Below are 19,182 nucleotides of genomic sequence, written 5' to 3'. Positions count from 1 at the left end.
GCGATCAGCATGATCTTTGAGGGCTGCCTTGTCCGGAGACGGTAGCACCACTTTTTTGGACAGGCGTGTTAAAGCCTTGTCCACCCTGGGTGAGGATTCCCAACGTACCCTGTCCCGTGCAGGGAAAGGATATGCCATAAGAATCCTCTTGGGAATCTGCAGTTTTTTATCAGAAGTTTCCCAAGCCTTTTCAAATAACTCGTTAAGTTCATGGGATGGGGGAAAGGTTACCTCAGGTTTCTTTTGCTTATACATGCGCACCTTCGTGTCAGGGACCGAGGGGTCATCTGTGATATGCAAAACCTCTTTTATTGCAATAATCATATAATGAATACTTTTTGCCACCCTCGGGTGCAACCTCGCTTCATCGTAGTCGACACTGGAATCAGAGTCCGTGTCTGTATCAGTGTCTGCTATCTGGGATAGGGGACGTTTTTGAGACCCAGAAGGGCCCGGTGACCCAGCCGAAGCCGTGGATTGACTCCCTGCTCTTTCCCTGGACTTCTGCTTTGTCCAATCTCTTATGTAATAAGGTCACTTTTGCATTTAAAACATTCCACATGTCCATCCAATCATGAGTCGGCGTTGCCGACGGCGACACCACAATCATCTGCTCCACCTCCTCCTTAGCTGAGCCTTCCGCATCAGACATGCCGACACACTCGTACCAACACCCCCACACACACAGGGATATAGTTATAAGGAGACAGTTCCCCAATAATGCCCATTGGAGAGACAGAGAGCCAGCACACACCCAGCGCTAACTGACACTGGAAAATAATGTCCCAGATAACAGCGCTTTTATATTAGATTACTGTGTAATACACTCACTGCGCCTTACAAGTGCCCCCCCCCCCATTCTTTTCAGCCCTGTGTCACCGTGTTCAGCAGGGGAGAGATCGGGGAGCCAGCTTCTCTGCAGATCTCTGTGGAGAAAATGGCGCTGGTTAGTGCTGCGGGACCAAGCTCCGCCCCCTCCGGCGGCGGGTTTCGGTCCCGCCCAAAATATTTCAAACTGGCGGGGGATATAAAGAATTACTGCCTCCGCAGTGTCTATGCCAGATACAGAGGTTTTATTGCTGCCCAGGGCGCCCCCCCCTGCGCCCTGCACCCATCAGTGCCCGCTAGTGTGTGTAGTGTGTGTGGGAGCAATGGCGCGCAGCATTACCGCTGCACGCTTACCTCAGTGCAGATCCGAAGTCTTCTGCCGCCTTGAAGTCTTCTTTTCTTCTTATACTCACCCGGCTTCTATCTTCCGGCTCTGCGAGGAGGACGGAGGCGCAGCTCTGGGACGAACGGCGAGGGGAGACCCGCGTTCCGACTCCATCTGGAGCTAATGGTGTCCAGTAGACTAAGAAGCAGAGCCTATCACTTAAGTAGGTCTGCTTCTCGCAGTCCCACGATGCAGGGAGCCTGTTGCCAGCAGTGCTCCCTGAAAATAAAAAACCTAACAAAATTATTTTTCAGAGAAACTCAGGAGAGCTCCCCTGTAGTGCACCCTATCTCCTCTGGGCACAGGATCTAACTGAGGTCTGGAGGAGGGGCATAGACGGAGGAGCCAGTGCACACCCATTCTAAAGTTCTTTATAGTGCCCATGTCTCCTGCGGAGCCCGTCTATACCCCATGGTCCTTACGGAGTCCCCAGCATCCTCTAGGACGTAAGAGAAATACCGCTAGTCAGGATCCCGGACGTCACAATGCTGACGCCGGAATCCCGACTAGCGGTGAAATGCTGCAGCCGGAATACCGGCGACACAGGCTATTCCATAGAGGGAGACTATAACCTATGGTGAGCAAAGCGAGCCACCGTACCCGCAGCATGGCGAGCGCAGTCAGCCCACAAGGGGCTTTCTAGCACTTGCCCCACTGCTGGCATACTGGTGGCTGGGATGCTGCTGTCGGTATACTGACTGCTGGCATCCCGGCCACCAGTAATTCATACTGAACCCTTGTGAACAGGTCTTGCAAGTTTCTGCACTTGATGTGCTCTGTGGGTAAGCATAGGCAGAAATCCTGCATACACCCGCCCAAGTAGCCCGCGATTCTGCCTACAAGCCCATGACGCAAAGCATAGCATGGTGCAAATGTGTGCCGATAGTAATACCGGCTACTTTCACAAGTGGACAGATATCAGTGGTGCACCCAAATCTAACTCTCTCTGCAAATGTTATATCTGCCACACCTGCAGTGCACATGGTTTTGCCCAATTGCTAACAAAGATCCTGCTGCGATCAACTCAGAATTACCCCCATGATTCATGAAGAGAAAGGAAGTAACTTTGTGTCTGGAACAAACCATGTTGTAATGCAAGTGGAGGCAATATATTTATATACACTGCTCAAAAAAATAAAGGGAACACTAAAATAACACATCCTAGATCTGAATGAATGAAATATTCTTATTAAATACTTTGTTCTTTACATAGTTGAATGTGCTGACAACAAAATCACACAAAAATTATCAATGGAAATCCAATTTATTAACCCATGGAGGTCTGGATTTGGAGTCACCCTCAAAATTAAAGTGGAAAAACACACTACAGGCTGATCCAACTTTGATGTAATGTCCTTAAAACAAGTCAAAATGAGGCTCAGTAGTGTGTGTGGCCTCCACGTGCCTGTATGACCTCCCTACAACCCACACAGGTGGCTCAGGTAGTGCAACTCATACAGGATGGCACATCAATGCGAGCTGTGGCAAGGTGGTTTGCTGTGTCTGTCAGCGTAGTGTCCAGAGCATGGAGGCGCTACCAGGAGACAGGCCAGTACATCAGAAGACGTGGAGGAGGCCATAGGAGGGCAACAACCCTGCAGCAGGACCGCTACCTCCGCCTTTGTGCAAGGAGGAACAGGAGGAGCACTGCCAGAGCCCTGCAAAATGACCTCCAGCAAGCCACAAATGTGCATGTGTCTACTCAAACGATCAGAAACAGACTCCATGAGGGTGGTATGAGGGCCCAACATCCACAGGTGGGGGTTGTGCTTACAGCCCAACACCGTGCAGGACGTTTGGCATTTGCCAGAGAACACCAAGATTGGCAAATTCGCCACTGGCGCCCTGTGCTCTTCACAGATGAAAGCAGGTTCTCACTGAGCACATGTGACAGACGTGACAGAGTCTGGAGACGCCAAGGAGAACGTTCTGCTGCCTGCAACATCCTCCAGCATGACCGGTTTGGCAGTGGGTCAGTAATGGTGTGGGGTGGCATTTCTTTGGGGGTCGCACAGCCCTCCATGTGCTCGCCAGAGGTAGCCTGACTGCCATTAGGTACTGAGATGAGATCCTCAGACCCCTTGTGAGACCATATGCTGGTGCGGTTGGCCCTGGGTTCCTCCTAATGCAAGACAATGCTAGACCTCATGTGGCTGGAGTGTGTCAGCAGTTCCTGCAAGACGAAGGCATTTATGCTATGGACTGGCCCGCCCGTTCACCAGACATGAATCCAATTGAGCACATCTGGGACACCATGTCTCGCTCCATCCACCAACACCACGTTGCACCACAGGCTGTCGAGGAGTTGGCGGATGCTTTAGTCCAGGTCTGGGAGGAGATCCCTCAGGAGACCATCCGCCACCTCATCAGGAGCATGCCCAGGCGTTGTAGGGAGGTCATACAGGCACGTGGAGGCCACACACACTACTGAGCCTCAATTTGACTTGTTTTAAGGACATTACATCAAAGTTGGATCAGCCTGTAGTGTGTTTTTCCACTTTAATTTTGAGGGTGACTCCAAATCCAGACCTCCATGGGTTAATAAATTGGATTTCCATTGATAATTTTTGTGTGATTTTGTTGTCAGCACATTCAACTGTGTAAAGAACAAAGTATTTAATAAGAATATTTCATTCATTCAGATCTAGGATGTGTTATTTTAGTGTTCCCTTTATTTTTTTAAGCAGTGTATTTTCTGTGCAAGGTAAATACTGGCTGCTTTTGCAGTAAGCCCACAATATGAGACAGCTTTATTTTTACAATACAATTTACATTTCAGTTTGGACACACTCCACCCAAATCTAAATCTCTCTGCACATGTTACATCTGCCCCACCTGCAGTGGAAAATGGTTTTGCACAGTTGCTTGATTTGTTGCCTTACTTACAAACAGGCCCTTATATCAGAGCAAATAATGAGGTTGAATAAGGACAAGAGTGTCACATATAACCACTTAACTGTAATCGCCCACTGCCACTGTTCCCAAATTGGTTTGAAATAATCCTTAATATGTCACAGGGCACTAGCATAGTAACTTGTTCATCTAAAGATCATAAGACTGAATGGAGTTCAGAAATGGCAGAAGAAACGATCTCTGCAAATTGGACATTATTATTATAAAAATGTAACCATGAAAGCCATCAAAGCCATGTGCTAAAGGCTGCCACTCCCTGAAGCCAGATTTACTAAAGAAGACCCTATTTGGGGGTAATTCAGACCTGATTGCTTGGGTGTGTTTTTTGCAGTCCTGCGATCAGATAGTCGCCACCTACAGGGGGAGGGGTAAAGCCTGTGCTAGTGTGCATTTGCTTTTATAGCAGAGCTACACAAACATCAGCCGCTGCGATGTATTCCTGGTGATCGGGGCTGACGTCAGACACCCTCCCTCCAAACGCCTGAGCCCGTCTGCGTTTTTCCGGACACTCCTGCAAAACGGTCAGTTGACACCCACAAACAGCCACTTCCTGTCAATCACCTTTTGATCAACCGTGCAATCGTTTTTTTCGCACCATCCCATCGCTAGGCAATGATGCCCGGTGCTGTTGTGCGACATGCCGGCGCATTACGGTGCGCAGTTCAGATCTCATTGCACGCTGTGCGAAAATGCACAGCAGTGATCAGGTCTGAATTACCCCTTAGTACCCACGTGAAATACATAACAATCTTATGGGGAAATGTATCAAATCTAGTAGAAAAAGTGGAGACATTTCTCATAGAATCCAATCAGTATCTACTGTAACTAATTGTTCCAGCACAGCCTGTAAAAAGGCAGTCAGAATCTGATTAGTTGGGCGACGTCTCCCTTAACCACTTAACTGGCAATGTTTTCCACACAAAACCGCTCAGAAATTGTCTTTTTTTTTTTAAATTACTTAATAAAGTTTAAAAAGTATTTTAATAATGTATTAAAATATTTCATTTAAAATAGTAAAAAAAATCCACATTTTATAACTCCCCCCCCCCCCCCCTGTAAAAAATCGGATTATAAATACCTACCGTTAAATCCTCTTCTTGTAGTCCATAAGGGATATTGGGGACAGAATTAGTACGATGGGGTATAGATGGGTCCAAAGGAGCCAGTGCACTTTAAATTTCTTCAACTGAGTGTGCTAGCTCCTCCCCTCTATGCCTCCTCCTACAGGTCAGTTATAGGTAAAACAGTGCCCGAAGGAGAATGACATACTTGAGAGAAGGAACATAACAACAATAAAGGTGGTGAGAATTATACACCAGCACACCAAAACATAACCAGGTCAGCAACGTCTGGCAACAGTAACAGCAACAGCTGAACAGGTAACACAGAACAGAGAACCTGCAGAAAGTCAACGCACAGAGGCGGGCACCCAATGGCACTCATTCCGAGTTGTTCACTCGCTAGCTGCTTTTAGCAGCCGTGCAAACTCTAAGCAGCCGCCCTCTGGGAGTGTGTATTAGCTTACCAGAAGTGCGACCGAAAGGATCGCAGCGCGGCTACAAAAAAAGATTGTGTAGTTTCTGAGCAGCTCCAGACCTACTCCTATCTTGCGATCACTTCAGACTATTTAGTTCCTGTTTTGACGTCACAACCACGCCCTGCGTTCGGCCAGCCACACCTGCGTTTCCCACGGCACGCCTGCGTTTGTATCTGACACGCCTGCGTTTTCCCACACACTCCCCAAAAAACGGTCAGTTACCTCCCAGAAACGCCCACTTCATGTCAATCATTCTGCGGCGAGCAGTGCGACTGAAAAGCGTCGCTAGACCTTGTGTAAAACTACTTCGGCTTTTGTGAAAGTACGTCGCGCAGGCGCATTGCGCCGCATATGCATGCGCATTGCGCCGCATACGCAGAAGTGCTGCTTTTTTGCCTAAACGCTGCGCTGCAAACGAAAACTGCTAGCGAACAACTCAGAATGACCACCAATATCCCTTGTGGACTACGATAAAAGGATTTACCGGTAGGTATTTAAAATCCTATTTTCTCTAGCATCCATAAGGGATATTAGGGACAGAATTAGTATGATGGGGATGTCCCAAAGCTTCCAGAACCGGCGGGAACATGCAGAGACTGCTGCAGCACCACCTGCCCAAACTGGGTATCCTCCTTGGCCAGGGTATCAAATTTGTAAAATTTCACAAAAGTGTTCTTCCCAGACCAGGTAGCAGCTCGGCATAGTTGTAAAGCCGAGACTCCACGGGCAGCCGCCCAGGAAAAGCCCACCAATCTTGTAGAGTGGGCCTTCAAAACTTAGGAACAGGTAAGGCTGCCGACACATAGGCCTGTTGGATAGTAAGCATAATCCAACGAGCAATGGAATGCTTTGAAGCAGGACAACCCTTTTTCTGCGCATCATAGAGCACAAACAAGGAATCCATCTTCCTGACCCGAGCTGTGCGTTTGACATAGATCTTCAATGCGCGCACCACATTTAAAGAGCTGAAGCGTCAGAGCAAGACGGAACCACAATAGGTTGATTCAGATGGAATGCGGAAACAACCTTCGGCAGGAAGTGCTGTCGATTCCGGAGCTCCACTCTGTCCTCGTAAAAGACCAAGTAGGGACTTTTACATGATAAGGCCACCAATTCTGAAATGCGTCTAGCAGGTGCCAGGGCCAACAACATCACTGTCTTCCACGTGAGGTACTTGCCTTCTACCGTAATCAGAGGCTCAAACCAGGAGGACTGTAGAAATTGCAACACTACATCTAAAGCCCAGGGTGCCGTAGGCGGCACAAAGGGAGGTTGTATGTGGAGCACCCCTTGTAAGAAGGTCTGAACTTCCAGCAACATAGCCAATTCCTTCTGAAAGAAAACTGAAAGAGCTGAAATCTGGACCTTAACGGAACCAGACATAAGCCTTTATCCACACCAGCCTGCAGGAAACGTAGGAAACGTCCCAAGTGAAACTCCGCAGGCGGATACGTGCGTTCCTCGCACCAAGCAACATATCTCCTCCAGATATGATGATAATGTTTTGACGTGACAGGTTTTCTGGCTAGCACCATAGTGGTAATGACCTTTTTGGAAAACCCTTTGAGAGCTAGGATATTCCGCTCAACTTCCATGCCGTCAAACGAAGCCGCCTTAAGTATGGGTAGACGAATGGTCCTTGCTGAAGAAGATCCTTTCTTAGCGGCAGAGGCCAAAGGTCTTCTATGGACTTGTCCAGAAGAGTTGCGTACCACACCCTTTGGGGCTAATCCGGCGCCATCAGAATTGCTTGGATTCTGTGATGTCTGATCCGTTGGAGCACCCTTGGGATCATTGGGATCGGAGGGAATAGCTAGACCAGCCGGTAAGGCCAAGGTGACGTCAGTGCGTCCACTGCACTCGCCTGGGGGTCCCTGGTTTGCGAGCAGTAGCAACGAAGCTTCTTGTTGAGGCAAGACGCCATCATGTCGATCTGCGGGTATCCCCATCTGTCGACAATCTGTTGAAACACCTGAGGATGTATTCCCCACTCCCCCGGGTGGAAGTCGTGGCGACTCAGGAAGTCCGCTTCCCAGTTGTTCACTCCTGGAATGAAAATTGCTGACAGTGCTCTTGCTTTTCTTTCTGCCCAGAGAAGTATTTTTGATACAGGCCTTGCTTTTTGTCCCTCCTTGTCAATTGATGTACGCCCCTGCCGTGGCGTTGTCCGACTGAACCTGGATCGCCCGATCCCTGAGCAGAGAGGAGGCCTGAAGTAGAGCACTGTATATCGCCCGTAGTTCCAGAATGTTGATCAGGAGTAGGGCCTCTTGGGCAGACCACCTACCCTGGAACTGCGCCCCCTGGGTGACAGCTCCCCATCCTTGTAGACTGGCATCCGTCGTGAGGAGGGTCCAATTCTGAATCCCGAAATGTCGACCTTCCAGCAGGTTGGAAGACTGCAACCACCACAGGAGTGAAATCCTGGCCTGGAGTGACAGCTGAATCATTCGATGCATCTGGAGATGTGAACTGGACCACTTGTTCAGGATGTCCAATTGGAAAGGTCTGGCATGGAACCTGCCGAACTGTATCGCCTCGTACGGGGCCACCATTTTTCCCAACAACTTTATGCAAAGATGAATGGATACTCGAGCAGGACGGAGAACCATGCGAACTATCTTTTGAAGTGTTCTCACCTTGTCTTCTGGGAGAAACACTCTTTGAGCTACAGTATCCAGTATCATACCCAGAAACATGAGCCGTTGAGACTGTTCCAGTTGAGACTTCTGTAGATTGAGGATCCACCCATGGTGAGGTAGAAGTTGGATAGTGCGATCTATATGAAGCAGTAGAAGCCCCCTGGACTCTGAGCTGGAATATCATTTCCGCCATCACCTTCGTGAACACCCTCGGAGCTGTAGACAGGCTGAAGTGCAACGCCTGAAACTGGTAGTGATCATTCAGTAGGGCGAATCGTAGATAGGCCTGATGAGGAGACCAAATCGGGATATGCAGGTAGGCGTCCTTGATGTCCAGGGACACGAGGAATTCCTGTTGTTCCAGGCCCGCGATCACCGCTCTCAAGGATTCCATCTTGAATTTGAAAACCTTCAGGTAAGGATTCAAGGACTTCAGATTCAAAATGGGTCTCACAGACCCGTCTGGTTTTGGCACTACAAACAGACTAGAGTAGTAACCTTGTCCTTGTTGTAGCAGGGGTCCTGGAACAATGACCTGGGACTGGACCAACTTGTCGATGGCCAGAAGTAGTGTAACATGCATATTTTCCAAAGCTGGCAAGCCTGATTTGAAAAATCGTTGGGGAGGAGCACCGTCGAACTCCAGCTCGTAACCCTGAGAGCTATGGTTCCTTACTCAGGCATCTTGGCAGGAACCGTCCCAGATGTAGCTGTAGTGACGTACTCAAGTTCCCACTGTGGGATCCCCTCGGGGTGGGTGGGCACCGTCGTACTGAAGTCTTAGCGTAAGCTGAACTGGTGCCCTGGTCCTGACAGCTGGCAACGGCTGGTTTCTTAGGCTTACCTCTGGAGCTTCTAGCTGCATTGGATGCACCCTGGGCCCTAGATCAAAATCTGGGGACCGAAAGGACTGAGTAGACGGTCCCGGGTAGGTACGTCTAGCAGGCGGAGCCCCTGAAGGGAGAAATGTGGATTTCCCAGCAGTAGCTTTGGAGATCCATGCGTCCAATTCACCTCTGAAGAGCCATTCACCTGTGAAGGAAAGAGATTCCACATTACGTTTGGAGTCAGCGTCTGCAATCCACTGATGCAACCATATGGCTCTGCGTGCAGACACAGCCATAGCAGTGGTCCTAGCATTAATATTGCCAATCTCTTTAAGGGACTCACAGAGGACTCTTGCAGTGTCCTGAATTTGTTTTAGGAAAGTTACAGTAGTAACCAAGGTCATATCCCCTGAAAGGCCCTCCTGAATCTGAGTAGCCCATGTATGAATGGAATGCATCATCCAGCAACCAGCAATGACCGGCCTTTGAGCTACACCTGCAGCAGTGTAGACAGATTTTAGAGTGGTCTCCATTTTTCTATCCCCCAGGTCCTTTACTGTAAAAGAGCTTAGAGCAGGGAGCACCACCTTTTTAGAAAGGTGAGAGACTGAGACATCTACTGCTGGAGATTCTTCCCAGGATTTCCTGCCTTCAGGGGCAAATGGGAAGGTATTTAAAAACCTTTTGGACACCTGATATTTTTTATCTGGATTTTTCCAGGCTAATTTAAATAAATCATCCAATTCTTTAGAATCAGGGAAGGTGACAGTTTGTGGGATGAAAAATGACTGCTGATTAGTAGCATCCTCCAGGGGGAGCTTTAACACATCCCGTATAGCCAATATAAGGGGTTCAATACCCTGTGTAGGGGTGGAGTCCCCGCTTATGGGGTCCACATCACCCCCCTCATCCTGTATATCATCATCAGTATCTGATAGAAGTGCAGGTAAAGCACATTTTGTGCACCTGTAGTGGACAGGGGGGGATGTTTAGCAGCTAGATTTGCCACTGCTTGTTGCAGTTCCTGAGTTTTATTGGCATTAGCAGTGAGTTGAGATGACATATCAGACATCATAGTTTTGATAGCCCCCAGAAAGAAGGGCTCTGGAATCTCCCCCACATTGTTATCAGCATTTAATGATGACTGACTGCATTGCTCACATGATATTGAGTCAGATGAGCTAGGGGAAAATCTAGCATTACACACACTGCATAACTTTTGTTTTACCATTGTGAAAAGAAAAACAGGTGCAATACACATACAACACAGCCTGAAACACAATACAAGCCTGTCCTATTACATGTGAGAGGAGACACAGGAGAGAGGACACCAGCGCACCCAGCGCTGCAGAGCCCCAGTGAGGCTGTCAGCGTTTCACATATACATATAAACAGTGAGACTAATGAAAAATTCCTCAGAGGGGTGATATTTGTGCACCAAATAGCGGCGCTCCCCCTCTATACCCTGTACCAGTGATCCAGCTTGTGTGACCGTTATGGAGGAGCTGTATGAGGCTGCTGCTGCTTATGCAGAAGAAGGCATCAAAATGCAGCTGAGCCCACTCTGATGTAGCTCCGCCCCCCGCTATGGCGCCGGAGCTACTGTGTATTTTTTATACTGGCCAGGTCTCCTAAATGTTAGTAACCTCACATAAATGCTTGGTACCATGTAATAAGCCAGTCTCACGCAGGGGTCAAAGCGGGTCCCCCCCGGGAGGGACCCGTACACCTCACCCGCGCTTTTGTCGTACAGTGACCGGGGGACCCCCCTAGTGGGGTCCCCGGTGTGTACTCACCACCGATGATGACCTTCAGGCAGCGCTAGGGGTGTGCGGCATGCTGCGGCTGCGACCGCCAAGCCGCAATGCCCCGCTGAACAAACAGCCCCTCAGGACGGTGGTACTGCAGCGGGGAAGCGGCTCTGCACCTCAAGACGCCGGTGACCATCCCCCCCTAACTCCCACGGTGCAGGTATGCTGTTGCCCTAACAGCATACTGAATTAAATAAAAGTTTAACAGAAATTGAAGAAAAACTCTGGAGCTTGCAGGGTGTGCATCCTCTCCTGAGGGTGCTTTTTTCTAAACTGACCTGTAGGAGGAGGCAGAGAGGGGAGGAGCCAGCACACCTAGTTGAAGAAATTTAAAGTGCACTGTCTCCTTTGGACCTATCTATACCCATCGTACTAATTATCTCCACAATATCCCTTATGGATGCTAGAGAAATCGCCTTTTTTTGCACACCCACCCCTTACCCTTTGACGAATGCATTTTTTTTATTATTATATTAAACCCTCCACACACACACACCAGCATCATTTAACTTTATTTTATGCCTCCCCATCCCCACTAGTGATAGATCTCCTCCTAACGGTTACCCCCACCCCCATGAGCATATACCCCCCTCCCCCACATGCAGAGTGCAGCGGATCATGTGTCGGGGGGAGAGGGGGGGGGAGCTGATGCTCAGTCTGCCCTACTGCAGCTGATCTCTGCACCATACTTGCCTACTCTCCGGAATGGTCGGGAGGCTCCCGATAATCGGGATGCACAGAAACTGCACACACTGGATTGTTGCAGCTCGGCATACACATGCGACCGCACACTTGCACGGCGAATTTACACTGCCCCTGGGGGTGGCGACTATCTGAACGCAGGACGGCAACGTTTGCGACTATCTGAACGCAGGACAACAAAGTTTGCAGCCCAGCGATCAGGTCTGAATCACCCTCAATGTTCCCCTCACTGCACTGTGATCCCCAGCGCATGCACTCCAGACGCACGGCATTCCGGAGTGCGATTCCAGCAGTGATGTCAGAGACTGCCGCAACACTGCAGCGGGTCCGGAGAGCCAGGGGTGTACCGTTATGCACTTGTGCAGGACAGATCTCCTAATCTAAAAGCCGGTCATACAGTGGGGCAGCGCATCACATGTGATACAACCTGGCCAGGTAATGTACTCTTGACTCCAGTCGCATCACATGCGACCTAGCCAGGCAAGCGGTTAAGACCGAACAAAAAGATGGTGAATTTATTTCACTATAGTCACTCAATTGCAGGCGAGTAAAAATCGCACATTTACTAGGAGTTACAAACAACATGTGTCGCCCCTGTTCTTTGCAGAATGGTGACATCATTGGATTTTGTGCTTATTGCTACTTACATCAGGATTGCTACTAAGGGGGTAATTCTGAGTTGATCGCAGCAGCAAGTTTGTTAGCAATTGGGCAAAACCATGTGCACTGCAGGGGGGGCAGATATAACATGTGCAGAGAGAGTTAGATTTGGGTGTGGTGAGTTCAATCTGCAATCTAAATTGCAGTGTAAAAATAAAGCAGCCAGTATTTACCCTGCACAGAAGCAAAATAACCCACCCAAATCTAATTCTCTTTGCAAATGTTATGTCTGCCCCCCCTGCAGTGCACATGGTTTTGCCCAACTGCTAAAAAATTTCCTGCTGCGATCAACTTGGAATTACCCCCTTAGTGTGATAAGAAGTGAAGAACAATATCACTTGTTAAGTAAACAACCCTTGTGATATGTAGCAAGGAGCAGAGTGAACATGGAGATGTGATAAGTTAATCAGTCAGATCGGTACTAGGATATCACACCTCTGTGAACTCTGTGATATGTGTTTAGAAGTGGACCATGAAAGTTTTACTCACCATGCTGTCCTTGCTAGTGAAATGGACAAGCCAGCCCTCCATTAGAACATAGCTGTTCTTCTTCTTGTTATATCGCACCGACTGCACCACTCTCATGAGTGGGATGAAGTTACTGATCAAAGAGAGACAGGAGTTCTTAGTAAAGTTAAATACAATAATGGGCTTTACCATGGAGTGCTATCACATCAACAAACTAATATATCAGTAAATGATCATTTCCCTTCCAAATAAATTATTATTTCAGTGCCATTGTAATATTTTGGAACTCTTTTTTTTTATATTGTACTATAAGATATGCTGGCTATATACTTGCATTTGCTTGATATCGTAACTTGTTTGGTTATTGGACATGTTTATTTGAAGAAGAATGACGATGGCCCATATTGGTCTGTGTGAGAATACTGGATAGTATTGAATATTGGTACTTTATCTCTCTCTATGGTTTGATACATCATCCCATAGACTAAGTTCAGTTAGAAAGCATCCATGCAACTGTGTGCTTTGCAGAGTTCGATATAAGATTACATACACCAGTATACAAGTTTATCTTTTGCTGCTTTCCTGCAGCTGTGCAATACTGTACAACTAGGCTCTATGGGGGTAATTCAGATCTGATCGCTGCTGTGCGTTTTCACACAGCGGGTGATCAGGTCCTAACTGCGCATGCATATGCACCGCAATGCACACGTGCATCGGACAACAACAATCAGCATCGCCGGTCAGCGACGGGATGGTGCAAAAAGACAGATCGCACGGGTGTTCGCAAGGTGATTGACAGGAAGAGGCCGTTTGTGGGTGGCACCTGAGCATTTACAGGAAAAACGCAGGCGTACCCAAACGTTTTCAGAGAGGTTGTCTGACGTCAGCTCCAGCCCCGATCAGCTTGTTCTCATTGCACTGGAGGATTAAGTCCTGTGCTGCGCAGAGACTGCACAAAGTGGATTTTCACAGCTCGGCGTACACATGCGATCGCACACTTGCACAGCGAATGTATACTCCCCCTGGAGGCGGAGACTATCTGATCACAGGGCAACAAAATTAGCAGCCCAGCAATCACATCTGAATTACCCCCTATGTCCATTAAATGAAGTGAGTTGTGATGCCCACTTGAGCTATTCTGCTTCAGAGGAGAGATGATGATGTCCTGGTGAAAATGGATCTCTGATACCTATTTGGGCTATAAAGGATTGTTTGGCACACAGGACAGCTCTGTCATCACGAAACACTAGACTTGCTAAATAAAATATGCAACTCAGAAACTTCCCACAAAAACAGGGCCAAAAGGAGCACTGTCTTCCATATGAAACTTAAGTTTGGCAGTGTCCAAAACCACTGTCCACTGCTTACTAGATGAGTGCACAGCATAGAATGGGAACTGGTTTTTGCTGATGAAATGCACATCGTAGACTGGTTACTTTTACTTGCTAGTTGAAGTGTACGGTGTAGAATGGATACTGGTACTTGCAGTCTGAAATGCACTGAGTAGAATGAATACTTGTACTTGCAGACTGAAATGAACTGCGCAGAATGGAGACTTGTACTAGCAGGAACTAGCAGACAGGAACACAATTAGGAACCTGAACACACCAAGGAATCTCAGCTCGGAGCCAGCAGTACAAAGTGAAGTTGTTCTGGCACTGGTCTGCTCAACACAGCCTTAAATAGGAAGTTCTATACTCTGATAAAGTCCTTGGGTCACCTGATCTTAGAACAGCTACTTGTTGACCACCGGATGAGTTAAGCCTTGATGTAGAACTGGGCCTAGTCCTTGCAGATAATTTCATAGTGGAAGCCTCCATGCTGGACCTACTGCCATGCAATGTTAGCATACCAGGATCTTTTTAGCCAATTTTTGGTCTTAAAAAATTGATATAGGATGTTTCTGTGAAACTGAATTTAAGAATGGTGAGGCTTTGAGATTTGAAAATTATTACTATCCTCATGTTTTTCTGAGTAATAATCCTGATCGTAAGCATTGACCATAGAATTGTAAAGCGCCTCCTTACACATTGAAAGTATCGTGTTTTTGAGGAAGAATGATATCTTATAATTACCAAGAAGATTTTAACCTATGTTTTTACTTTTAAACTGTCAATGCTCCCAGCCAGGGTCAGCAAACCTTCTGGAACTTATTGAAGACACCAGCAGGGTCTAACTGTTGTAGGTTTTGACTTCAATTGGAAACTGGAGCTGACATTAGACTCTCCATGGAGCTGACATTCAACTCTCCCTTCTGGCTTCTGGGTCTAGACCTTTTGCATGGTAAGTTTTTTATTTCACGAACATCAGTTAGTGGATACTTTCAGATTTTATTTTATTTTCCAACTCCCATTCCATTTATTTTAAGATTATTTTTAAGCTATAGACCCTTGAACTTGATGCTTAGGTCACTCAAGGGGCAGATAACTTGGTGTGAAAATGCCCCCATATACTAGATCCAAATTCCACGCCCAGACACGGTCCCTGTTGGCCATCCTAGTCAATGCCATACTGTAGGAACTAATTGGAGGTATGGAGACCTTAAACAAGCTTTTTACTGACATGACAAAGCTGGCAAGCTATATGTGCAAAAATAAGTACTGCCTTTGTATAATATAACTAGGACATTACTTTTTAAATATTTTCTTTCCTGTGTTTGTACATATAATAACACCCAATAGTTCAGAATATATTGTTACTATTTGGGGTAAAAATTAGAATCAAGGGTACCATATCAGCTCCATTTGTTATTTCTAATAGCACACATCAAGGGTAAACTTTGACACTTCTGATATTTTTACTATGTATGAAAACATCGGAAAGAACAATTTGGTCTAACTTGATATCAAAGTGATTCGTAAAATCTCAGACTTTCACTTAATTATAAAAATTCAAAATTAACTATAACAATTGTGCAGTACGTAATATAAACACCACAGGTCGCATAATACAGGGCTTACAAAATGCTTTTACATTCAAATGGCATATGTCTCAAATTAAATATTTAGAGACTTATTTAAATAATACCATCGATCCTCTCTTTAATGCCCCAAACTTGCAAAACCAACAGGAGTTTAAGAATTGGTGATTAAAAACTCTTTCCTGGTTGCTCATAGTCATTATAATGAAATGAGTGCCTTGCCAAATTTATTGTACTTTATTCAATCCCTGCACATCCACATACCTGATAACGTATTCAAACACATTCACAAACCCTGCTTTAAGTGCAAATACTTTATAGGTAGGTCATCACGGAACGAGAGTTCCTGGCTAGACCAACAGACCAATAGAAATTATTGCATAGATTCCAACTTTTCTGCAATTGATTCATCCCAGGATTCCCTCTATGTTTTACAAATGAAGAAAGTCAAGGTATTTGAGAAGCATCTAGTCCCCTTTATCCCTATGACTTAATTTAAATGGAACAATGATTTTCCGCCAAGTTTGGATCATCAAGCCTTGAAGAACTGGTGTTCAGTGTGGCTTCTCTGTATCTGTTAGCTGCTGGAAGTGGGGGAATACATGGATACAAAACTATACAGCAATATGTTGTATCAATGTATATTCCATATGGAAAAAGTCATTTGTAAAACTGTATGAACTGAGTCTGGGGACATTTGAATTGTTAAAGGACATGTATATGTACTCTAGAAAGCAGGGGGGACTGTGCAACTGGTACTGTCTCTTGTTCGTCCACAGAGGTGCTGAATTCTTTTAAAGGGAGATTATAGGAATTGCTCAAGAGGGCATCTAGTCACTGAATCTATTCCTGGCCAAATCATAAATCTGACCAATATAGACAAATCACAAGTCTTATGGACCCTACACACTGGGCGATATAACTGAACGATATGAACGTTCTCATTCATTTATGAACGAGAACGTGTTCATAACATTCAGTGTGTAGGTACCAACGATGAACAATGCGCGGCCCCACGCTCGTTCATCATTGGTGCCGGGTCGCTTAAGCATGCAGGCCAATATGGACAATCTCGTCTGTATTAGCATGCACTGCTATGGAGCCAGGTAACGGGTGGAGTGAAGAAACTTCACTCCCCGTCTCCCCCTTCCCCCTGCTGCCATGTCGCCCTTCGGCCGTATCTGCAGTCGGGCAGCTCGGCGGCGGGTCGGGTAATGTTTAGGGCCCATTAGTCTTCAAACAGAATGAAACAAGATAAGTGAGGGCTCCTGAATTTGACTGGGAAAACCCTAGGGGATGAGCACAAAAAGGACCTTCAGAAAAAGACACAGTCAATTCTGGTATTGAAAGTCTTAAATCCCAAGGATGGGTGTGTGTGACCAAGGAGCAGGACTGCATATAAATCTGCCTATTTAGCTGAATCCAATGTGCATTAGAGTCTGGAGTGACTGGTTAGGTATCAACCGCTTCTAACATGAATCCTTCACGACAAGAGTTCTCAACTTATGTGATGAGGACTCTGGCTTTGTTTTAGCTCGCTTTATTTTTTCTGACATTGTCTGAAATCTGTGTGTACTTTTAAAATAATCTTAATACACTTTGTAATCCTTTTTTGTAACTATAGGATCTGAAGTTATTCTTGAAATTAAATTCTAATTTCAAGTTCTGAGTTCCTGTGTTCTTAAACCTACGGCCTTGAGAGGCATATGCTACTGATTTTTAAAGTGTGATTAAATAAATAAATATATATATATATATATATATATATATATATATATATATAGTGAGCAGTACCGAAAGGCCGCTGTGGGAGGAGTTACTTTCCATAATTCCTTTGATGGTGGCATACTGTTTTATTGTAAGGGTAATTTGCAAAAAGCACCAACGTCACAACTGGCCGCCTTGGAAGGAGTTCTGAGTGTGGGCGCATGCGTGACAACATTGAAAACCCAATAAGATTGAAACTGTGTTTTATTATGGCTGCCACATTCTATACTTTTCCTATTGAATTAATAAAAGTTTTTTTAAAAAGGCTCTCTAGAGAGTATTACAAGGCAGAAGAATGTTTTTGAGAATGAATCCAGGTGTACTGTCCACCCCAAGCTGCAGAATGAGGGAGCTGTGTGAGGACATCAGGGGGAGATGTTTATTACCACCCATTAACGTGGCCAATTGCAACCTCTGCATTAATCATGGAATGTATTAGGATCATCTTGCCGGGACAGCACTGCTGGTAGTTTGATGCCCCAGTGTAGTTCTGAACCCTGCAGAAGTATTGTGCATTATCAAAAACAAATTGTAATATTGTAGCCAATAGGGTACAAGGGCTAATGTCATTAAAAGATGGTGTTCGCTCTCGGGACAAGCTCTGAAAAGATAAGCTTCTCGGAGCTTGATATACACAAACAGATAGCAGTCTGTCAATTTTAGTAGGATATACACTGATTTCTCAGCCGCTCATTGAGGATATATTCTGGGTGGCTATTACACTCTGCAGTAAGTCAAGACCCAATTTAGAGAGAACTCCCTGTTCAAATAAAGATCTCCAACTTCTTGCGCACGTAGTTTAAAATTGGTATTAGTGTGCCTTGAGGACCAGGGTTGGGAATGCCTGCTCTAATAACTGCAAGGTGCAATGACTTCTATAGTGCAGGATTTACCATCTGTAAAGCCATGAGCTGTTCTTTAGATACTTCAGAATAAAAGTTGTACAGCATGAAATAGAGTCACATAATTACCTGTCAAACATCGGGTTCTCACATGGACAAACTGTGCTTTCTGTACTCTTAACAGAAATGCCCTCTTCTTCCTGTGCACTTCCACTGAGGCTGGATGGTCTCTCATTGTCACTTTCATCTTCAATTTCATGGTTAAAATTTTCTCCATCTATGGTGAACAGGATGAGAAATTTAATTAGAGAGAAACCTGCTACACAATTATTGCTCTGTTGTTCACTACTGCTGATGGGTGAATTATATAAGTAAGACCAAGGGGGAGATTTATCAAAGCTTGGAGAGAGATAAAACACCAACTAATCAGCTTCTGTCACTTTACATGCTATATCTGAAAAATAACTGTTAGGAGCTGATTGGTTGTTACTTTATACACTTTTTCTCTATCCAAGCTCTGATGAATCCCCCCCCCCCCCCAATTTCTCATCTATTACTATCCATATACACAGAAGTATTAACATCTTACTGTACAATATATATTTGCAGCAATAAGAACATTGAAAAGTATTTTTAAATTACTGAGTAAGATTACCATGACTCCCCCTGGTGGCAGCTGGGTTTATATGTGGGTCCCAGTTAATAATGCACCAGATTAATAACAGCAATGCACTGTAGACAATAAACCATGTGCAGTATAAGGTAATATGTATGCTGTATAATTCAAGTGAACAGTACCTGATCCATAAAGGATAATATAGATCGTACGAATTAGCTCTCACGATTACAATAGCATTCAACATATGTTATAGGGTTGGAT

The 19,182-nt window shown here is 45.9% G+C and overlaps 1 protein-coding gene across 2 annotated transcripts in view; it reads right to left on the bottom strand.

The window, feature by feature from the left end:
* Positions 1-19,182, bottom strand: part of LOC134969293 (serine/threonine-protein kinase D1-like) — a 302,224-nt gene that overhangs the window by 80,663 nt on the left and 202,379 nt on the right. For both annotated transcript variants that reach the window (XM_063945144.1, XM_063945145.1), the window contains exons 8-9: positions 18,432-18,579; positions 12,795-12,906 (exon numbers count right to left, since the gene is read on the bottom strand). In XM_063945144.1, the coding sequence (XP_063801214.1) occupies positions 12,795-12,906; positions 18,432-18,579 (260 nt within the window). The remainder of the gene's footprint in view (positions 1-12,794; positions 12,907-18,431; positions 18,580-19,182) is intronic.

This window comes from Pseudophryne corroboree, chromosome 11, assembly GCF_028390025.1.
Source record: "Pseudophryne corroboree isolate aPseCor3 chromosome 11, aPseCor3.hap2, whole genome shotgun sequence".
NCBI classification, from domain to species: domain Eukaryota; kingdom Metazoa; phylum Chordata; class Amphibia; order Anura; family Myobatrachidae; genus Pseudophryne; species Pseudophryne corroboree.
Note: the sequence above shows the minus strand (reverse complement) of the source record. Positions and strands in the feature narration are given on the sequence as shown.